The sequence below is a fragment of the Enoplosus armatus genome, chromosome 5 (genome assembly GCF_043641665.1).
Source record: "Enoplosus armatus isolate fEnoArm2 chromosome 5, fEnoArm2.hap1, whole genome shotgun sequence".
Lineage (NCBI taxonomy): Eukaryota > Metazoa > Chordata > Actinopteri > Centrarchiformes > Enoplosidae > Enoplosus > Enoplosus armatus.
In genome coordinates, this window is record NC_092184.1 from 24,972,826 (window position 1) to 24,995,653 (window position 22,828).

General features: G+C 42.0%; 1 protein-coding gene across 1 annotated transcript in view; it reads left to right on the forward strand.

Annotated features, from left to right (window-relative positions):
- The window catches only part of LOC139285544 (solute carrier family 12 member 9), a 52,220-nt gene that overhangs the window by 24,398 nt on the left and 4,994 nt on the right, over window positions 1–22,828 (forward strand). Inside the window, exons 8-10 of the mRNA XM_070906115.1 lie at window positions 1,558–1,640; window positions 8,967–9,091; window positions 21,067–21,259. Of these exons, the coding sequence (XP_070762216.1) occupies window positions 1,558–1,640; window positions 8,967–9,091; window positions 21,067–21,259 (401 nt within the window). The remainder of the gene's footprint in view (window positions 1–1,557; window positions 1,641–8,966; window positions 9,092–21,066; window positions 21,260–22,828) is intronic.

The following is a 22,828-nucleotide window of genomic DNA, read 5'->3' on the forward strand; positions in this document are numbered from 1 at the left end:
AACTCGCTAATCTCGAACTCCTTCACCTCTGTCCTGCCTGTCTCCGTCCTCTCCATCACTCAGGATACTCCTCTTAGCCGCATTGATTTGACTTTAAAGTCTCACTAATTTAATTTCAATCCTTTATCAGCTGTGAAATTTAGTCTTAAAGTTGGATTCCCCCTCCACCAACGGTCACCTCCCCACCTCCAGTCTTCTCCCTTTTGAGTTGCTCTTCTTGTCCTTTTATTGACATGTCTTTTTTTTGTGTCTGTCTTTCATTCTTGATGCGTCACCTCTGCTGTACAGAGCTGCCCCAGGATTCAACACAAATGTCATTGTCATGAGATGAAATGTCATATATGAAAAAAAACCCATACAGCCCTATAAGGTATTCAGTGTCAGCTTAGTTTGTCTCCCTCGCTGTCTCGCCCGCCCACTCACTTTCCCTCTCTGTTGCTCTCTCTTCTTTCCTGACTAGATGTGCAGTTAATAACGTACATTTTTGCTTAAATGTCATTAACATTAGAAATTCCCATCCATCTTTTTCCATAGGAAAATGAATTATGAGAGAAACAGGGACACAATTCATGTGTTTTAATGCACTCTAAGTTACCATGGCCTCAAGATGAAGCTGTTGGAACTTTCCCTTCAACTTCAAGCAGGTCCAGGCATATAACAAGGGTTAGCTCATGTTTTAACTGTAGTGCACATCTTCTGAGGTGGCTTATTAACAGCTGAGTAATTGTATTAGTGGGCGTTCAGACTGAAAATAGCACCGTGTTATAAATATGCAATGGAATGCGTTGGAGGGGGGGCGTTGTGCAGGGCGACAATCATTTGAACTTGTGGGATGATGCGTTCAGCTTTTTTGTCAGCCCACCCTGCTTTTTCTTTGTTTTTTTTGTTTTTGTTTTGCTGGAGCCAACGCAGTGGTCCCATTCTAAAGAATGTGCGCTTGCATGTATTTGATTGGCCAGTGCAGTGTGTTGCCAGATGCCATCACCACATTGTGATGGATCTTAAGTTAAGCCAAGTTCAACTTTATTACCTGAGCTTTCTGTGTCTGCGTCCGCTACGTCAACACTGTGGTCTCTTTGAAATGAATGAGTGGGCTGCGTTGATGTGTCATAAGTCAAGAATAGCAGTGAGGAGGAGGTGTCAATAGAGGAGCTCAAGTTAAACGGTGCAAGTGTGAACTTGTGCAAGTATTAACAAGTGAACAGGCATCTCTCTGAGTGACATCAGATCGACAAGGATTGTTCACCTGTTATTTCAGTTACGCCACATTTTCCAGTGTTGGTAGAAATGTCCCCATTAAACCCAAGGAAGGTAATTAATTTTATACATTCTTTCTTTGATTTCTTTGATTTAAACCGTACAATTTCCCCCCAGGGATCAATAAAGTATTTCTGATTCTGATTTCCATCCAGGGTTTCTCTGATTTGGGTTTTAAAGGTAAATGCTGACATTTTTGTAGGGAAGATGCTGCTAGAGAATATTAAGTGTAATTTTCATGCCAATAATTCGCTAAAGTTTGTGGGTTTTTTTCACCAAGGTCTCTTTTCATCCCTGTAGGTAAGGTGCTATCTCCAGCTAAGAAGACGTCGCACAGTGGTAACCCCTGGGTCTCTGTGCTCATCTCCTGGTTCCTTGTGCAGGTTAGTGGTGATGAACAAATGCAGAATGATGGAGATAGTCAATAAAGACATTTGATAGTTGACAAAAGTAACTGGGAGTAATCATTAATAAGGGAAATCCCAGCAGTTAAGGCATCACATCTCCAATGTATTGCCAGATGACATATGAAATAAAAGTTATTTTATTTTGAGCTGATGTGGTGTAAAGACAATTTAACGTATTCATTTAAGTGTTGTCTGAAGAGAAACGGGGCTTAGAAATCATGTTTTCTCCCCTCAGCTCCACATTTTGTCCAAATTTCAGACTCATTTTCTTTGAATTGGGGCAACGTTCACTAGCTGGCTCTATTAAATTAAATTAGACCAAAGTGGTCTTTTAAGTTTTTAAGTCTCAATAATTGTATTCAGTTATTTGTTGTGCTGTAGTGCGATCAATGGGCCTAAAAATATAGAGCTTCAAGGGTCATGAATACAGATACAACACTGGCTTAGACTTTGTTTTAAATATTTTACTGAAATCGATAAGTTCCAGCTGAGCTACGGGAGCAATGAATCTCAGTACAAAAGGAAGGAAAAGAAGCATCAAACAAGCTACTATTATTTCTGGATAACAGATGCAAGGCTGGCTAGGTAGTGGGACAAAATCAGCCCAAGCTCCTGTTGTTTGGATTTTGAAGTCTCGTCTTAGAAACTTTCCTCAGACAGGAAGATCAGAAAGTCCTCCTGTTTCACTCGAGAGAATTCTTCCCTCAAACAGAGCTGATTCGTTCAGAGGAGAAACCTGATCAGGTTAGGCAGTTTAATGTCTTTGTTTCCTGTAACTGCTCAGTCTGCATCCACGCAAACCTGTCATAATGTTCCTTAAGTTTGTGTGTTTGCCTTGAACAAATAATGCTTGAAGTCATTCATTTTGTTGACTAATGCGTTCCAGAAAAGTGCTCCATGACCACTGAAGTCTCTTGGGTTTACTGGTTTTCAATGAGTTTCCCAGGAAAGTATGAATAACTGAAACAAACAATTTAATTCTGTTTGCCACCAGACAGATCTTTCAAAAGGTAAAGGGGCTGTTTTCCCTTTTCTGCATCTAAAACTGCATCGCGTTGTATTTTTTATCGATTCAGTGGTCGACATTTTCTTGATGCAGCTACGTGGTGCCTACATTTTGTGCTTCTACATCAAGAAATGCAATACAGATGCATTCAGACCAAATCAGGCGTTGCAGCTAAAACGCTAGTCCTCCCATTCATTTGAATGTGGGTAGTCAGTTTAGGCTGTGGCGGTGAGGGGGGGTGCCGAAAAAAAAAGTTGAAACGGATTAAACTTTTGGAGAAATGCATCCTGACATTGGAGCTCCAGAGCTCCCACACCGGCGCACAACCCTGTGCTAATCGCCGCAACGCCTGATTTGGTCTGAATGCAGCCTTAAAAGACAGTTTAAAATGTGTGTTTTCTAGCTGGCGTTTAAAAGAAAATCCAGAAGTAGTGATTAGGATTGTGAACCACATTTTAAGTGCCATGACAGCAAATGTATGGTCACCCTTAGTTCCTAATCTAGATTTAGGAACTGTGAGAGTACCTTTTTCCGCTGACCTCAGTGAGCACCCTTGTACATAAGGACTTAGTTGGTCAGAAATATAGCATGTAGAATTCTGGAAGCAATGGGAGGATAAAATTGTGGTAATGTGTTCTGTTCTAACCGTTCCAGTTAAAAGCCAACAGCTGCATTTGGGACCAATTGAAGACAATTTAGTGCTTTTTTACTGAGTGCTACTGAATATTGAGAGTTCCAATAATCAAGATGGGATGAAATGAAGGCATGAATAATCTTCTCCAAGTCATCAGCAGACAGAAATGGTTTAATTTTAGAGATACTGATCAAAACGAGACTGAATATCCCTTTATATTTAGTTAGTAGTTCAGATTTGAATTACTCCCAAATTTCTGGAAGGTTACTGCCATGTCAGAAGGTTATTCTTGACTATCGGGCGCATTTAGGTCCCGCTAGTTTTAATCGGTTGTGATGAGAGTCAGCACCTCCAAGTCGTTGTTCTCTGCTGGAAATGGTGGATTTCTCCCTCCGGGTTGGGAGTGAGTTGCTGCTCCAAGTGAACGAGGTCAAGTGTCTTGGGGAACTGTTGGGTCTCTGTAAATGATATTATAAAGAGTACGGTGTTGACCTGCTCTATATGAAAAGTGCCCTGAGGTAACTTCTGTTATGATTTGGTACTACATAATACAGTTGAATTCAATTTAACCTATGGTCATGAGCTTTGGGTAATGACTAAAGTAATGAGATTGTGGATACAGGCGGCCTTGATAGGATGGCCGGGCTCACCTTTAGAGATAGGGTAAGGAGCTCAGACAACTGGCGGGAGGTCGGTGTAGAGTCGCTGGTAGAAGATCACAACCCAGAACACTCATCTGGCTTGGGAATGCCTCGGGATCCCCCAGTTGAAGCTGGAAAACGTTGCTGGGAAGAGGGAAGTCTTACTACCTTCCTCAGCCTGTTGTCGCCATGACCCAGCTCAGGATGAGTGGCTGAAGATGGATGGATAGTTTTAATTCACACCCATTTGTTGTAGTTACAAGCAAAGTTAGGGCTACAAGGTGTGCTGTGGTCAAATATGCATTGTATAGGAGTACAGAAACCAGGAATACCGTAGTATTAGAACAGCTGAACGGAACTAACTGTCACTTTTTGCCACTACAAAATTAGCCTGTAGTGTTTTTTCTCTTCTGTTGTGTCTCCTAAGTGGGGGAAAGAAGTCAGTTTAGACTGAGGAGAAAATGTTGGCAAAGAGGAGGAGGGTGGGGATAGAGAGACAAAGAGGAGGAGGAGGAGGAGGAGGAGGAGGATCTTTAGAGCAAATAGGCCTGACTATCATCATTATCAGAGGTGAGTGTTAAAGGCTGAATGGCTTGTCATCATTTGCGCTCTCTTTCTCTCACTCTGTCCCTCTCTAGTCCTCTTTTTTTCCCATCCCTCGCCACTTTCCAGAAGTGGAGGAGGAGCAATTAGATGGAAATCGTTAGCTGCACCGCTGCCGCCATCAGAGATCATTGACTCTCTCTTCGTCTTTCTCTCTTCCTCCACCATTTGAATGATTCGCTGATGACAAAAGTCTGATTGTAATCTCGCCTCGAGCTCTCACACACTGCAGGATTCAAAGGAAAGAAGGAGGGGGAGGGGGAGGGCATGAGCCAAGGCTTTCTTTTACTGGACTTTTAAGTAAAGGGAATATAAGTGGACTACAAGAACAAGAAGAAGGAAAACAGAAAAAGGTAAAAGAGAAGTTTGAAAAGGATACGGCTGGATAGGTGTGATGAAAATGGAAAAGATGGACATTGCATATGATGATATTGAAATTGTCCCTCCAAGAATTTACAATTTTGTGATTGCAAGAATTAATGCAAATGCAGCTATAACAATGCTTTCCATTTGTACCAACCCATGCACAAAAACAGTCCAATTCAAAACCACTGTTTTGAGCTCAAGCCTTAAACAGAGGCCCTTGTTAGGGTGAAGGTCCATTAGACACTGTATGATGTGAAGGGAAGTTTGGCCCTGTTCATTTTCTTTGGGTCACTACTGAATTGCCTCTCACAACCATCCATCCATGTTTCTGCTGGTCATCTGGGGTCCAGGTTGCTTTGGCAGGAGGGTAAGCAAAGTAGCCTATATGTGCTTCTTCTTAGCCACTTCCTCCATGTCTTCCTAGGAGATCCTGTGGCATTCCCAGACCAGATGGAATACGTAACATGCTCGAACCACCTCCTTCCTGACTTCTAAGCCCAGCCACCCAGCAAAGAAAATGCCTTTTGGCCATTTGTAACCGTGATCTCATTCTTTTGGTCATTGCCTGAAGTTCATGACTAAAGCTGAGGGTTGGAATATAGGTTGACTGGCACAGTGTAGTGCAGCATCCGCATTGCCGCTGATGCAGCACCAAGCTGCCTGTTGATCTCATGCTCTGTCTTACCCTCACTTGAACTCGCCCATGTTCAGGGAATTCCTTAGGGGAATTTACTGTAACCGGAAAGTATTACACATCATGATTAGCAGTAAGTTCTTTAAACAGATATATCTTTTACAGCTGACTTTTATCCCAAAATAACAAATCAAATAGAATGGTCAAAAAATATGAGCTAACTTTCATGTCATTTTGGGCTACAGTAATCACCAAAAATCAGTTTATTGATCATACACACACACAAGGTTCTTGATTACTTGAAATTGTTATATATGTATAAACATATTTATTTACTGGCTTCATTAGCCATGCTGCATCTGAACCCAAACACACGCTTAAGCAAGCACTGTCCAATTGTCACCTGTAACCTGGAGACATTTCTGGAAAAGCAATGGCTTTGTAGTCCAAAGCATTACTCAGCTGCTTCCACTCAGTTCTTTTTATTTAATAAAAGTGTCTGTGTGAGTCCACTTATTTCAACCAAATTTATGGCAATTTATGCACACTGCTTTCCAGTAAAAACAGTCTTTCAAATCGCCACACAAAAACATACCCAGGAGAGATTTAGTGTGTGTGAGTGCGCACACACACACACACACACACACACACACACACACACACACACACATATCTCACATGCACTTTGTGTGCCGTGACAGCAGTTGTCCATGCTGGCCTGTGTCTGAGTTAATGGCTAATTAATGCTCTGTTAGAGCCGGATCCCAGGGGAGCGCTGGAGAGACACCCACTGACTTTGACTGCCAGAGGTCAGAGATGCTCTCTTACCCACTTTCTCTTTTTCACTCATCTTTCTTCCTCTTTCCTCTCTTCTTTCCATCTATCTTTTCCACTCTTCTTCTTTCGCTCTCCTCCTCTCCATCCTCATTGCTCCCTCGGTTCATCATTTTCTCTCTCTTTCTGACCGCCTGTCAATAATGCGACATCATTAATCTCAATTCCCCATCATTACCTTCTCTCCTCTTTCTCCCCTTCAGTTTACTTCTGCTTCATGGTCACAAAGTTAGTGATCACAGAGTTGCTACTTTCTCCCCTCCATAAATACCAATGATATGCCCTTGCATGCAAGAAAGTATACTTCAACTCCAGCGGAGTTTCTCAGCGGCCAATATTAAAACACATGATAATTGGAGAGAAAGACTACTCTGTGTTTGTTCCTAGCGACAGTACAGTAGTTACCTCCTTGTTCTGAGCAATCAGTCTCAGCAGCTCGCATACTGATGAAGAAAGCACACTTATTATAGATTAAGATCACAAATATGTGATTGCCTTGAAACTACTACAGTTCCTTAAATCTTTAAAGCTGCACCAACCAATGTTTTTATTTTAACAGTGGATCAAATGACGTAATAATAATGATAATATGATGAGAAAGGTTCACTTTAAGAGAATTTTCTCTCGACTCTTTAGCTTCTTTTAGATTTGTTTTTGCTTTCCTGCTCGTACATTTTACTGTTTTAGTTCACTCACTCTCATCAACCTTGTTTCTAGTAGCATCAGACAGCTGTTCTCAGTGCAAAAGCTTTGATAAACCCACTGTACACTACCTGACAAGCACCAAACAGCAAATAAATCCAGTTTCCCTCTGGACTTGATGCACACCAAACCAGAGCTAAAAGGAGGGTGAAAGTTGGACTTAAATGTGTCTGGTGGCCAGACTCGAGATGCTAATGTTGCTCTGTGTCTGCCTGATGTATGCTAAAGTAAGTTCACCAAAACAACTTTACAAGGTGATGATCCTGTATGTCCATGCTGTGTTTACAGCTTATTGCACTTTAAAATACTAAATTGTACTATGTTGACCCAAACATCTGTTTCTACATTATAAATGTGACCATAATTGTGGTTATTATAGCGAGGTGCTGCTCTCACTGCTTTCAGTCTTGGCTTTCACATCTGCAGTGAGTTACACACAGCCCTGTTCACACATTCGGATGTCAGAGAACATGACAGGGAGCAGTACTTATAATGGGGTCATCATTTCCCTCCTCTATTAGGAGTCACCTACTACTCTACAGTCAGCGAGGGAGGGTGAACCTCATACCTTCATGTGCTGTCAGTATTATTAGATGTACGACTCTCCCTCCAATTCAGGCACAGAGAATTCTAAATGAAACTCGACTCGGCTGTCACATAGCTGCCGTAGCTAACGTAGCTGAGTGCATGCAGCTGAACAGAAGCCTAGATACCATCTTAATTAAAACTGAACATTAGCCTCAATCAGTGGCTCCCAAAATGGAGCCTGGGGACCACCTGTGGTTTAATTTTAACAGGGTCTTGCTCCCTAGATGTTGGTCAAATCTGTCCTCGGTGCCACCTCTCAACTACAGTGCAGACAGATAATCATATCAACGGCAGAAAATCTTCATAAGGTTTCTTGGGACCAAAATGGACTCATGCTCAATTGTCTGGGGATCCTTGACTAGAAAAAAGTGTGGAACCTCCAGCCTTGAACAGCTTGCCTAACGCCCTAATTTAACATTTTTCAAATTATTTTGATGGCATATGTTTTTATTTGTACAAACAAAGGGACAATCCTGGGTTTCTGCCATTCCTCGTCGGTAGCTAAGGTTGTGATCTGATAGCCGGTTATTTTAGATTTGGTTCACAGTTGGCAAAATACCCCGATTCGTTAAGCTCAGAGGTTAACAAGTCTATTATTGAACCTTTTATTTCTCGCCACGCTTTTTTATTAAAGAGCAACGTACAAAACATTCAGGTAGCAGGCATTTTATATCTTCAGCGGCTCATCTGATTTTAAAGTTTTTATTATTTATTACTTAGTTACTTACAAAAAGGGATTAGAAAGGATTCGGATTCAATGAGCGCATTCAGTACTGGATGGCTGGGATACAGCAGAGTAACAGCATTGCTGTCTTCCACAGTGTCTTTCCAATACATTTGCATGTTAATGAATGCTGGAAGAGTTGATGTCATTTTCTGAATTCTTAACTTTTTTGTAGAAAAACAGAGCAGCTTTAAACGTCTTCAAGTTAAAGAAGAGGTCTTATGTCTCCCACATAGCGCCATTAAAGACATTTGAGCTTGCGTTGCCTCTTTCCATTTGAAGGTAGATGACAGTGAGTTAAACTATGTCAGTTGCTTATAAATCTTATTTTCACTCAAAAAGCACATGAACATGCAAATCATGTGCTTGACTTAATATTTTCGAGGTACGTTTTTTTGGGCGTGGGAAGTGGGTGGGTGCTGGAAAAGGTTATTTGAAAAAGGCACAAAAATGTTGTCTTCTGTGTGACTTTGGAACGACGTGTTGCTGTGAATGTTAATCCCCTCGCTGTTTTCCCTCTTTCCTTCTTTCTTTCTCTCCCTCTTCCTTTGTTTGCTTCTTTCTGTCTAGCTGGTGCTGTTTTCGGGGAAGCTCAACACCATCGCCAGCATTGTGACCATTTTCTTCCTGTTGGTGTATGCTGCCGTGGACTTGGCCTGCCTCGCTCTGGAATGGGCCTCTGCACCTAATTTCAGGTACACACACACACACACACACACACACACACACACTGTTTACCCGTCATAATGAAGGCCTGTGGTCGACACCCTGCCATGTGACTTTCTGTAGCACATTTTCCTCTCTAAACACAGTCCTTCTCTTCTTTATTTTCTACCTGGGCCATTGTTTATGTATGTGTGTTGGGGGGTAGTTGTTCGCCAGCTGGATGCTGCTATGGTGACAGTGTACTAATTAAAAGACATAAAACTGGCCACCGCTTATAGCCTCATATTGGAGAGAGACCAACAATAAAACAGTGAGTTTGTGTGTGTTTGTTTTTGTGGGGGCGCAGCCTGAACTAGATGCTCCAGTAACGTGGAAATGCTTAGAGATTTAAATTTACGGTGTTTGTGTGTGTGTTGTTTGTATTCCTAGGACACTTACAATGATCCTGATTTATAAAAGCTCCCTGAAGCCATTTTCACACAACAGCAGCATAACCGAAGGACAGTGTTGGTGTGTATGTGGCTGATATCAATGATTACATCGTGATATAAACATGGAGTATGGCATTCGATCCACTCTGCAACTTTTTACGAGTTATTCTATATTTCCTGTGTGAAGTGCTGATCGTGTCACAAATGTCTTTAATTTATAAAAATACATCCCCAAATCCAATAACCTATATTGTTTTTCCAAAGACATACCTTCCTTGATTAAAGTCCTCCACCGGCTGTGAAATACATTTGAACATGATAACTGCTGCAGTTTTTATTTGTTATGGAGAAAGTGTGTAAACACTGTGCATCACTTTATCGTTGTGGCAGTTTTGCCTCCAGCGTTGCATTTGGTGTTATGTATTCCTCTGCGGTGATGGTTGGAAATGAGTCGTAAGACGTGTGAGAACATTTGCAGCTTCCCACATCAGGGACACATCTGTCAAGTCTAGTTGAAACAGGACCGCAAACAGACTGCACATCTGGAAAACAAAGAGGTTCTTCCTATAATATTAATTCTCACACAACAGGATTAATTCAACTGTTACACTTCTGAATATTTTATAGGATGATGTTAGTGGATTTAATTGATTGTTGCATGTTGTAGTCTTACTCTGCTTGAGCAGTTTGGATTGAATACCTCTCTTAAAGACATTCACACGGAGGGTGAGAACTGACACATACTCACCTATAAGATGATGCCGTTCAACAACAGCTGCTTTCTTTGCTTCATGTTTAAATGTGAGCGCAGAGATGATGTTTGTGCCAATTCTCTTGTCACATTTAAGGAAGGATGGAGGAATGGAACAATATCCCAAAAGAACATTACACAAATTTCTCTGTGACTCACAACTGCATGTGGAAGAAATGGAAAGAGCTCTGTTCCTATGTTTTAGCATATATTTAATTTAGAGTTTAAGCTTATTTACCTTTTGTCTACTTCCACTGTACATTTACCCGTAACATTAAGCAATTTGGTCTTATGATTGGATTTTTTTACTACTTGAAAAATGAAAAATATGCAGAGACAGATGCTTTAAAGGAACTGCTGTCCCAGCACATAGAGAAAAAACAACATGATTTGTGAGACAACATGTTTTGATTCTGTCTTCCTGTGGGTGTCAGCTGACTGACAGGAAATGTACACATCAATATGAAAACGCTCCACTCAGGGACAAAACATGGAACTACGCTGTTTGTGTGCACAAAGAAAGGATACTTTCATGTTTTCTGATACTGTTGGGTCGATCGACGTTATTCTGCCTTGTTTCAAGACGCACTTGTCATTGATGCCATAGATGATCCCCACTAGATCATCGTCAGTGTTTCCCACCCAAGTATATTTTGACCCATTTTAACAATGACGGAGGTCATAAATACAGTTTTAACATAATCTTGTTTGCTCTAAATCCCAAGGAAGACGTATACGGTATACGTCAGCGGCCACAGAGACCTGTTGTATTGTTGTATTATATTGTATTATGGGCTGGCAGAAGGAGGACATTTTGAGAAAGGAGCCAAACCTTCCTTCCCAAATGTCTTTTTAGTGGTAAATAATTGCTTGTGTGCACATATTCAATTATTCACCTGCACCTGCCCAAACCATTACAAGCTAAATAAGATTTGCCCCTTTGTCCCAAGTGCACACAGTGACTTTTGAGTACCTGACATACGTGATACCTGAAACCAAAACATTGTAGTGATTAAAGTTCTTGGCCTATGATATTTGACAAGTTTTTTTGTAAAGCTTTAAAATTTGAAGTTGGCAGTTGGAAGTCGCTGTGCCTTGTGTCATTTCACATTTGAATGAGCATCAAAATGCGTCAATTTCGACTGCCAAGAGTGTGCACTGTCAAAGCCAGTGTACAGTTTATAGTGTTAGCGTAGTGAGGAATTGGTTGTTGAAAAGCGAGTGTGAGGGAATAACTAACTTTCTGTACAGCACACTCGGAGTGCCCAGTGTTTCCTCTGGTGCCCTTTATGTACACTGCTGTGTGCTATCTGCTCATGCCTCGTTATCACTGTGTGACCGCTGGCAAAGGCTACAGGACACAAAGTTAGCCGCAAAACTTTTCCTGCCGCCGATCTCTCCTCTCCCTGTCGGCCGAGGGAGACCCAGGGCCCCCGGAGCTGATAAGGCCGCTTGCTGTCTGGCCGGCCGCCTGCTTTGCGCCTCCTTCCTCTTTCCCCTGAGTAGTTAATTCTGTTAGTTCATTGTTGCTGTGTCACCGGGCAAATTGTAATGCCAGTTGTTTGTGTGTTTATTGGTTGAATTTTCCTTTTTTTCACTTGTGCTCTCTGCTTCTTTCACTCCCCTCGCTGTCTGGCTCTCTCCCACGTCTCTTTCCAGGCAAAAAGAATTAAAAGCCATTTAGCGCCGTCTCTCCCCCTGGGAACTGCTCTGTAATTAGCATAACTAATTTAGCAGAAATATTTCCCTTTCCCTTAAATTTGCTGTTGTGTAGGGGAGGGGATGGATTGAAATTATGATGTAGCGGAAAAGATGTCTGCTTGTTAAGTGTGCTTGTTTGTGGGTGTGTGTGTGTGTGTGTGTGTGTGTGTGTGTGTGTGTGTGCGTGTATACAACAGGAGAGTGAAGGTATGCAATTTGGAGACTGTGTGTCTGAGTCATACTGGGTGAACGTTTATTTTTTTTCTGATCATTGATGTATGAGTGCATCTGCCTCTTGGACTATGTGTGTGTGTGTGAGTATTTTCCTTCATTTGTGTGTGTTTGCAGTTTTATCTTTGTGTGTGTTTTGTGTGTCAAGGCTTCTGTTGGATGAAGCTTTATCAGAGGTGGCTCCAGCTGTGTGGACTGTTCCTTAGAGGGTGCTGTGTGTCCTGCTGCTGATTCTGAGCCACTTGGACTTGTGGCTTAAGCACTTGTGAACACACACACACACACACACAAACACACATATACGCTCAATATCACGGGGTCACTGGCCTGGATTCAGGACACAACCGAGTGCTCGCCACCGATGCCAAAGGATGTTTGTGGAGAGCGTGTAACTCGGTCACACACAGGCAATGACCTTCAGTCGGAGTGGGCGACTGAAAAGCAACAACAACTGGCAGCTCAACAGGAACACACACACATTTCTGCTCTTTTCACTTTTACCAGCTCGGTGCCATCTGATGTCCAAATTACAGCAGCGCTCTCTGCAGCTACGGTGATTGTCTTTGTAACAATCTGTGAATTGACCAGCTGAACCATTAGCTCCAAAAACAAAAGTGGTGTCCTCTGCTGGGCCCGTCCTTTGTCCAAATATGAGTCAGAGTGATTTGACAGATTGGGGTGTGTTAAAAATCCAGATGGATCATCAACTGTGTCTAGATGGATGAGAGACAGTAGGTTGTTAGAGAATCATTATCTGTTATGACTTGATGATGTTGAAGATAAAGGTGCCTTTATCTTCAGCCTCAGCTCAAAGCAGATATTCAGAGCTTGGTTATTTGGTTTGTGATCAGGGGCCAGATGCGTAAAACTGTGTAGATTGTTGACTACAACTGTGTGTACGAGGCCCATTTCAGCTCCCACAGTTTGCCCTTAAACATCTGTTTGCATATCAATACTTGTGCCCAAAGAAGTGCAGTTCCGTGAATCTGTAAACCATCATCGCTGTGATATCTCAATTATCAATGATTCATATCATTGAGCTCATATTGAAACAGACTAAACAGAGAAAGTGCGTCACAATCCAAGATAAAATTAAACGCTTATTAACAGATAAATAATGGCTCAAATGCAAAAGAAAAGTAATAAAATGCGTCACTCATGAATAATGTAAAATGAACTTTATAAATGCGCCTTTGACATTTTACAGAACGCTGTCGACTGCAAAAATAACACTATCAGTGCAGTTGGCAAACAATCTAAACAACGTTTTACTATAAAGTTACATCTCTCACCTTATATTCAATCTCCGTCTTATCATATCACCCACAGCTATCTTTAGAAAAGTGTGCGCACGCTGGTCTGAGGTCTGTGAAGTGCGCACATTCTCACTCCACATTCTTCCTTTATAAATACCAGCATCTTTGATATTGTCCTAACCCTCTACTGTGCTTCTCCACATTCTTTGTCAGGTATTTGCAGGTAGATTGTATCTCAGCTCGGATTGCTCGTGTCATGTTGCATTACAGGGACACTTTGTTCACTTGTTAAAGTCAGAGTTCTACTCGGCCTGTAAAACAGCTTTATGATGTCTTCTGTAACCCCAGAAGAGCTTTGTCAAGTCTGCGTATCTCAGCGTGGTCTTAAAGACTTCACACATTTAACTGGGGGTGTGGACTATTAAAAGATGGGGGCATTTACCAGGCAGGGAGGGTCTATCGATAGACCTTGTGTGTCCTTGACCCACTCTAGAGACTAAAAGTCAACGTATCTCAACCAGTCTTTTATCTCACAAGTCCCAGTTTTATGGAAATGCAAATAGACACATTATTATTATGTATTGATGTGTGTTCTACGTCACGATGGACATCACTTAAGCCTTAAATGGCAGTTGTTTTTTTTAATCCATCAGCCTCCTAATAATTACATTTTTAACTAACTGCTCTCTCTCTCGAGCACCAGCTGTCGAATATAAGACACAACATTAAAGACATTAAACATATATCTGAATCACTTTAAAGGAAAATTTCGGTTTATTTCAACCTTGCGTATTTCCCATAAATGTGGCGATTGTGTTTCTGTGGGTCGTGCTAACTGTGTACTCACCACCTCTGACATTGTATATCGGGACAAGCTGCTGTCCAAATAAACGCGTTTTTTCCGTGAGTAATTTCAAACGCTTGTCTCTGAGTTCGACCTAAAGTAAACGCAGGAAGAAGCCACCTGGAACGGCCATTATGGCTAACTGCGTAAACATTCAGCTCATATTATCGTGACAGGATCTCTTGATTTATGTTGTGTGGAGGTTTATCGGGTGACGAGATGATCTGAGACTGATCCCACCGTGCAGGTACAAGTTACATTGAGGTGAATTGGTTATCGTGTTATTCCAGGCTGATCCAATATCAAGTGGTTTCATGAGGTCAGTCCGGTCTCCACTGGTGTTGTGCCAGTGTTGGGAGGCTGCCTGACGTAACGTCTCATACACTCACTGACCTCTCACTGACCTCCCTCTTATAGAATCTGGCGTCTCCTGGCAGCACCCCCTGTGTCCGAGTGTGTGTGTGTGTGTGTAGGATAAAGTTTCTGTCCCTGCTTTCCCTCAATCATGATGTGTCTTTTGGCTAAAGGCCTCCTCCTCTCTCCATCTTCGTCGCTCTGCCGTTTCTTTTTCTTAATGTCTCTACGAGCTTGATTGGCGGCGATTATTTCAGGGCGCTTTTGCTGCGTCAGCTAAGTGACATCAGTCGCTGGAGAACAGGAGAGACAGCAAGTGGGGGTGAGAGCGAGGTGATTGTGTGGAGGGACCGCAGAGACAAAAGAGATGGGTGGGGGAGGGCGGACCTGGTGGGCGAGCTTTTATCGTAATTACACCTGCTCTCCGATGGGATGGAGAGAGAGAGAAGATGAGAGGATTGTGGCCACTGCTGTTGCCAAGTGATCAAGTCAAGAAGACATAAAAGCAAAGTTAGAAGACAGTGCAGCGCTGGTCACAGGCTAGGAGAGGGCTGATACGTCAGGGCGATATTGTCATCCACTTATAATATGACGAAGCTTCCTGCAGAGTTTAACAAGTCGATATGTTTTATTATTATTTCCTTTCAAAGGTCTCACTGGTGAAATCATTCCTCTGGGCTGTGGGAGGATTTTACCCGACAGCTTCAGGAATGTCAGTCTTTAATACCTGCAAATGAAACCTGCCCGACTCTGTCTTAAAGGGCTGCTAACACTCTAACTCATTTCATTAGCGTGACACACACTGGTGAGGTTCAGTGTCCCATGTGGTCTAAATGCTGTTTCAGAGGGTTTTTGTAATTTGTCGTGAGTGTATATACCTGAAAATAGTCGGATAAAACTCACCGAGATGGCAGAGTCTACTGTGTGAATATTAAAGAGTCTGAAATCCTGTGTTTACATCAGTAAAGTCCACACAGCAGGCTCATGTTCAGCAACCCAGCCGGTGTCACGCTATATGCCAAAGAATACCAAAGGGACAGGAGAGGTAATATTGCTGAGGACTAAGTTTTACATTTTACTAAGAAAGGACAACTTCAGCATGGTGATGAGTCTCGCTCTCAGAAATATCAAATACCTCAACTTATAAAACAGCGGCGGAAATCAGAGATATATACCAGTATTGGAATATACGTAAAGTAACGAGAAATTGCAGCACAGAAAAGATAAAAGTACACAGTTTGTCCACCAGAGGCCACCGACAAAGATGCTAATGTCAGCATGCTGACATGCTCACAGTGACAGTGCTAACATGCTGATCTTTAGCTGGTAATGTTTAACATCTTAGTAAAATTGGCTGATGAGCACTGAACACAAAGTGAAGCTGAGGTGTATGTTAAAGAACTTTAAACCCCTTGCAGCTGATCAAAACCTGTTAGCTGTTCCACCGACCAGACTGAAAAGCAAAGGGCGGCTGTGCCTTTTCCGTCACGGCCCCTCGGCTTTGGAACAGCCCTCCCCTCAGTGTGAGATCGGCAGACTGCAGCTCCTTAAAACTCATTTTTACAAGATGGCCTACACTTTTCCATTATCCATTATCGTACCACACATATTTCCTCTCTATATTACTATTTTATATTTTTATAATTGTTCTTGATGTAGTATTTTTCCATATCCATATCCATATATTTTGCACTTTTATTTGTTTTATATTCAAGAGTTTGTTCTTTTGTAGCATTCTATCTGCATAATATTAGATCATCTCCTATATTTGCATCTTATTTGTTTGTATATGTGGTTGTTTTCTTTACTTAATTTGTGCCTGCTTTATATTAGCTTATTTCTTTTATCCACAATTCATGTATATATATATATTATGTATGGGCTCTGTGCTGCTGGATATATGTGCTTTCATGTTTTAGATTTATCATACAGGGGAGGCTTACATGGGTCTGATTTTTTTTTTTTTAACTTTTATTCTGTAAATCCTTTAATCTGGAAAGCCCTTTGTAAAGATCGCAAAGTGCCATATAAATAAAATTATTATAATTGGACAAATGAAAGTCGTGACCTGATGATGGCACTAGATGAAAAGGCAGATCACCAAAGTTATTAGGATCCATCCTGAGGGTGAACATGACTGTCTGCACCAGACATCATGACATGGTTGTCAAGATATTTCACTGAAAACTAAAAATGTCAGAGATTGCATCCGTAGAGCCACGACTCTGTCGGATGTTTATAACTCTCAAAATTTCGATATCTGCCTCAAAGATCTTCTATCGATCTGGTTCCAACTACTAATAATGATTTTGACATATGTGCAGGATTTACTGTCTCAGGTACACAGGATGAGTATTGGCTTTCAGCAGCGTTGATCTTTAAAAGAATTCACTTTCAAGTTTCTAACCTTAGACCTCCTCACATTTTCCTTTGCCCTTCCCTAATCAATGAAGAAAACTTGACCAATAGGAGGGCTAATGACGTTGACGCTAATGATGTTTTATAGCTGTCTCTGTTTCCCCTCTCTTTTAATTAATAGCACTTTCCTGCTGCGTAGCGTTCAGCAGCGGTTACTCTCCCCCCTCTTAAATAGTTTAAATCTGTTAGTGGATCCGTGCAGGAAGCCAGTCAGTCATTTGAGCTGCATCGTGTAATTACAGCTGGGACTATTTTAATGGCTGTTTATCCTCACGGCAGCAGTTTTTGCAGGAAATTGGGGTCAATTACATGATCCTCCAAATATGTGAGCACTTCCATCTGCTGTGTGGCTCCCAACTCCATGACCTCTTCAACTCATTTACACTTATATGGAAGTATATTTTGACGGCCACATATGTACAATGAATACAGCTAATGCACTCATTCATATATGAATTCAAGCTCATGCGCACAAACACTGAGAGGTCTACAGCAGTCTGCAGCGGCAGCTTATTATCTGTGTGTGTTGTTTGTTTTAATTGCTCTTTTCCTAGTATTAACTCCACATTTGTTTTGATACTGCTGTACAGTCACGCATCAGGAAATGGCTGTGTGTGTGTGTGTGTGTGTGTGTGTGTGTGTGTGTGTGTGTGTGTGTGGAGAATTTGAGTTAAAGTAATTATAGTTTGGCTGACATTGAGATTCAGATATCACTTATGGTTCAAATTTGACCTTTTAGAATATATTTCAGCGTAACTATGGCCCAAATTTCATTGCTGAAATGTATATTGAGTGAAACGTTTCAGTAGAAAATATTTGTTTACCTTGCCAATGTAACTATTCAAAGTAAAGTAACACCTCCTTATCATAGTCGAGGGTGTGTATGTCTGCCCCTGAGTCCGACATCAGCTGCCACTTACTGTTAATTAGTATTCAACGTACAGTGGTTGTATAGCACAGTGGAACAACGAGACCAGATAGCTGCAGCCTGAACTTCTGGAGCATCAGTCACAAACACTGGAAAATGATATAGTGTGGGGCAAAATCATGATGCCAAAAGCCAAGCAAGAAGTCACGGCGCAAGATTTGTCCAAACCTTATATAACTGATATGTTGTGCCCTAGAAATATCTGTCTTCATATTCAGCTATTTTCATTGTTTCAATGTCTAAACAAACAACAGGCATTAAGTGTCTTAAATGTTTCCCAAAGAACTGTATTCCTCCCTCTGGTAGGTGGATTTAGACCACTGTGTGACACTGAAACTCTCCAGTGAAACCCGGACAAATGAAATTCTTTCATGGGTGTAGCAGCTATTTAAAAGATTGCCTCAGTCTTGGTGAAAGTTAGTTCATTTTCCAGATGGCTCGCTGACTCTTATGAAATTGCTGTATTTTCCTTCCTTTACTTTTTGAAAGTAAAATAAGATGGTTAATGGACACAGTCTCATATCTTCTTGTCACCTGATACAAACAACATGCTAGGCATCAGACCTTATGCTTATAAAGACTCAACATATATGAAGACACCAGTAAAAATGCACTGACTCATCAGTAATAAATCCACAGAATCAACAGTAAAACTGTGTTAAAAGTTCAGAACTTGATGACAGCACTACTTATCAATGGCCATCTGCCATCTTAGAACAAGACTAATGGCCCTATTTTCATGGCGCAAGCAGGAAATACTGTTTGGTAATTTCCTGGACTTGAAATTGGCTTTGCCCATCTGTGTGGTATTCTGGTGCTCAGGTGGGGGTAGAGGTGCAAACAGGTTGGCGGTTCATTCAAATGAGGCAGCACAAAGCGAGATGTTGGTATTTTGGTGGAAAATGTTTCTCACTTTGCTGCTACTAGTCTGGTGATTTTATTATTCGCAGCAAACGCTCGGCAATAACACAAAACAAAAATATGAGTGGAGGCAGTTGGACTTCCTCAGCCAGATGCGCTTAAATCGTCATCAGAAAATAAAGTTTACTGGGGTTAAAGCAGTGTCTGTATGAAAAGCTTCTCCCTCAGTTCAGTAAATCCCTGCAGCCATCTGAAGGCAGCAGGACACATGTTGATAAACCTAAGTGATGTGTCAGAGAGCAGTCCCATTACGCGTGGCCGTCCACTTCATTACATCACATGCAAACGACACCAGGCTGCAGTGAAATAACCCCACACACATCAGACTGGTTTGTTCTAACTCAGTATTCTGCGTGTTTATGCAGGAGACATCAGATTAGCGGAGCTCATTAGTCCTGTGTGTCACAGCCTCCTTTCCAACTTAATAAAAGAAAAAGAAAAATCAGCGCTTCATGTTTTATTGTTGAAATTTTGATTTGTTACAGTGCCAACACTGCTGTGTCACATGTGACCATTTATAACATGAGAAACAACAGTTATGACTGAAACGGCGTCGGACTGATGCGATTATATAAACCTCAGCTTACTATTTCTATTAATTAATTATTATTAATTATTTCTATCTAATCAGCTGTTAAAACCCACACACCATCACCCTATGCAGATTTGTGTTGCTGTGTGTTCATATCGTGGTGCTCTGCACCATTCGTATGATTTCCTGAAGAAGCATCTTTCAATTTCAATTTGTTCTTTCAGTTTTAAAAATTTGACCTGACCGAAGAGTTAAGGGTTCACCACACTGATTGGAATTCATCCTGAGGGGATCATGAATGTCTGTCAGCCAGCAGATCATCAAAGTCATTAGGATTCATCTTCTGGCCGCCATGAATATCTTCCAAATTTCAGAGCAATCCGTGGAACAGTAGTAGAAGATCTTTCCACCCATCAAGTAACAAGCCTTGGCCAACTGTTTTAATGCCGTGAAATCTTACGATGAACCAAGTATTAAATTCCAGTTCTGTTTAAAGACTAAGAAGGGGATCATAGAGTGTAAAAGATCATTCAGGATCTGACTGAAAGAAATCTGCCATTTTTAAAGATGGCCTCGATAGCGTGGGAATAAGGTCAGTCAGTAGTAATACTCTGAAAATGTCTGAAAATATATTTCTTTGCACAAAGACGTTAATAATTCATTAGCCATTTCAAGCCAGGTGGATGGATAACCATGTTAGAAGAATCTTAATTTCATTCCAGCTGTTTCTTCACTGAAATACTCAGTTGGTTTGTCAAATCCCTCTCAGTCTAAAGAACTGACATTTGGGATGTGAGCAAGCTAATAATAGCTAGCAATAGGTTTTTCATGTCATATCCTCTAAAGAACCTCCCTGAAGAGCTTCTCCATACTTGATTACATGGAAAATGTTTTGGCATTTCTCTCTGTCTATACCATAGACTGTATATGAAGATGGACGACATGACAAGTGAAGCCAAAATGTCTCCATCGCCCCCTGGTGGCTGGCTGCAGTATAGGTCATAAGCCTCCATGTTAGCTAGATGAGCATAGGCCAGATAAAAAAAATCAAAGTACACATCAAATACATTTTTCCCAAAGATGTTTTCTGTCATTTCAGGTAGTTCTCATCACGCTGATGTTTGTTCACGTGTTCGTTTTTCTGATCAGTTTGGTTTTAATTAGTTATTTGATGCTACAAAAACGTGGTGAAACGTCATGACTGACAGCTGAGATTGACTGCGGTGTGCTCGCGATTGGGTCGGGCGGGTGTATGGGCGGGACCTCGCATCGCAGCTCCACCTCCTGATCACCACTGCGCAGACTCTGCCTCCAAATGATGTCACCAGCGCGAGATGGCCAGTAGAGTTTGCCTTCATTTCTGTACAGTCGGAGGAAGAGGAGACGCGTCGGCCATCTTTATATACAGTCTGTGGTGGAGACATGTCGGCCATCTTTAGATACAGTCTGTGGCGGAGATGCGTCGGCCATCTTTATATACAGTCTGTGGTGGAGACATGTCGGCCATCTTTATATACAGTCTGTGGTCTATACAAATTGTTCTTTATCAGGTTTAATTACCAAATCATTGTCGCTCACGATTTACATGATTTTGTGTTTTGCTTCCGTCCTAACTTTGACCTCTCCTGTCTTCTTAGGCCCACCTTTCGGTACTTCACCTGGCATACGTGCGTGTTGGGCATCGTGGGTTGCGCCGTCATGATGTTCCTGATCAACGCCATCTACGCCTCAGCCAGCATCGCTTTCATGCTGCTGCTGCTTCTGCTGATTCACTACCTCAGTCCTACCTCCAGCTGGGGCTACATCAGCCAGGCTCTCATTTTCCACCAGGTCTGACACACACACACACACACACACACACACACACACACACACACACACACACACACAGTGAGACACACTCTCAATACTGCCTTGTCATTACTAGAGCAACTAAAATCTCATCCCCTCAGCTTTACAAGAGCCTGTAGCCTGTAGCGTCTGCCAAGCAATCGTTCTATCAGGTTTATAGAGACATGCAGACGCACACACACACACACACACACACACACACACACACACACATACACAAACAGACTGATCTCTGCTGCCGCTCCCTTAGCCAAGCCTTCTGCATTTAACAGACCAACACACACACACATTTCTCTCTTTTCTCACACAACACTGCCTTGTCATTCCTACAGCAGCCATCTATCACTTTTATATCAGGTTTTACCAGACGCACACACATACACATCTGCATCTTTTCCCTCTGCAAAGCTCTACATTTATTACACACACACATGCACGCATACTCACAAGCATACACACACAGAGCTTTACATCCCCCAGCTCTCCACGTCCTCTATGTGGCAAGCCTGTTGCTCTCAAGGAGAGGGGGCGCTGTTGCCAGGAGGGCCCGTTGCCGAGGGAAACCGTTGCCAAGGCTGCAGGCAGGGGTTATGGGCGGGGAGGGTGAAGGTGGGTGGGTGTGCCAGCGGCTTGTCAGGAGGCAGAACATTATTGCAACCACTTAACTTATTGAGCTTTTCCTCCTCGTCCTCCTCCTTCTCTCTCTCCTCTGCTGTTTCTCTCAACCTGAGGTAGCCCCCCCCACCACCAGGTGACCTATTAGTATCATGAATGGATTACTGAACAGACCTCCCGGCTACCAGGGGCCCCAGAAACAGAGGGGTGGGGGTCCTTGTACAAGTCTGTGTCAGTGTCTCATAATCTGTCCATGGATGTAAGCTATTTGGAGTTACAAATAGCAGCTATTTATTGATATTAATTCATATTAGAATATTTAAAGTTGTGTATCTGGCATTAATTTATTACATGGAAAATAAACAATGTAACTTTTAATAATGTACAGTTTATTATTGCCCATAACCAGGGCTCTAAATGTGCATCATTTTTACTCCACTTTTACTCCAGTCCCCACCCACAGATTTAAATGATTACACTAACTAAGCCTAGCAGGAGGGGTGAGCCAAGTGTTTGAATGTACATATCTCATACATGCACTCGCCTCCCTCCAGCAGTAGACGGTGTGGCAGGGCGCCAACTGGGTGACATTGAAGCAGGGACGGGAGACACAACAGCTCACAACAACAAAAAAAAACCACACACTGGGAGATAACAGGCGACTGACAGTGTTTAGGAGAGAAAGAGAACGCAGAAAAAGACAAACCGAGGCAAGAAATGCTGATGGTATCATGGGAGGGAAAGATAGAGACAGAATATAAGCCGGGAGAGGGGATGAGTGATTGAGAAACTAAGTGATGGATGAGACTGAAGCGACAGAGAAATGATGATAGCCTGATGGATGAGAAGACAGGGGAAAATGGAGCGATAAAGAGAGACAGATGATTAGATGAGTGGAGGCAGTTGGACTTCGCCTCTGAGACCTCGTTTTTT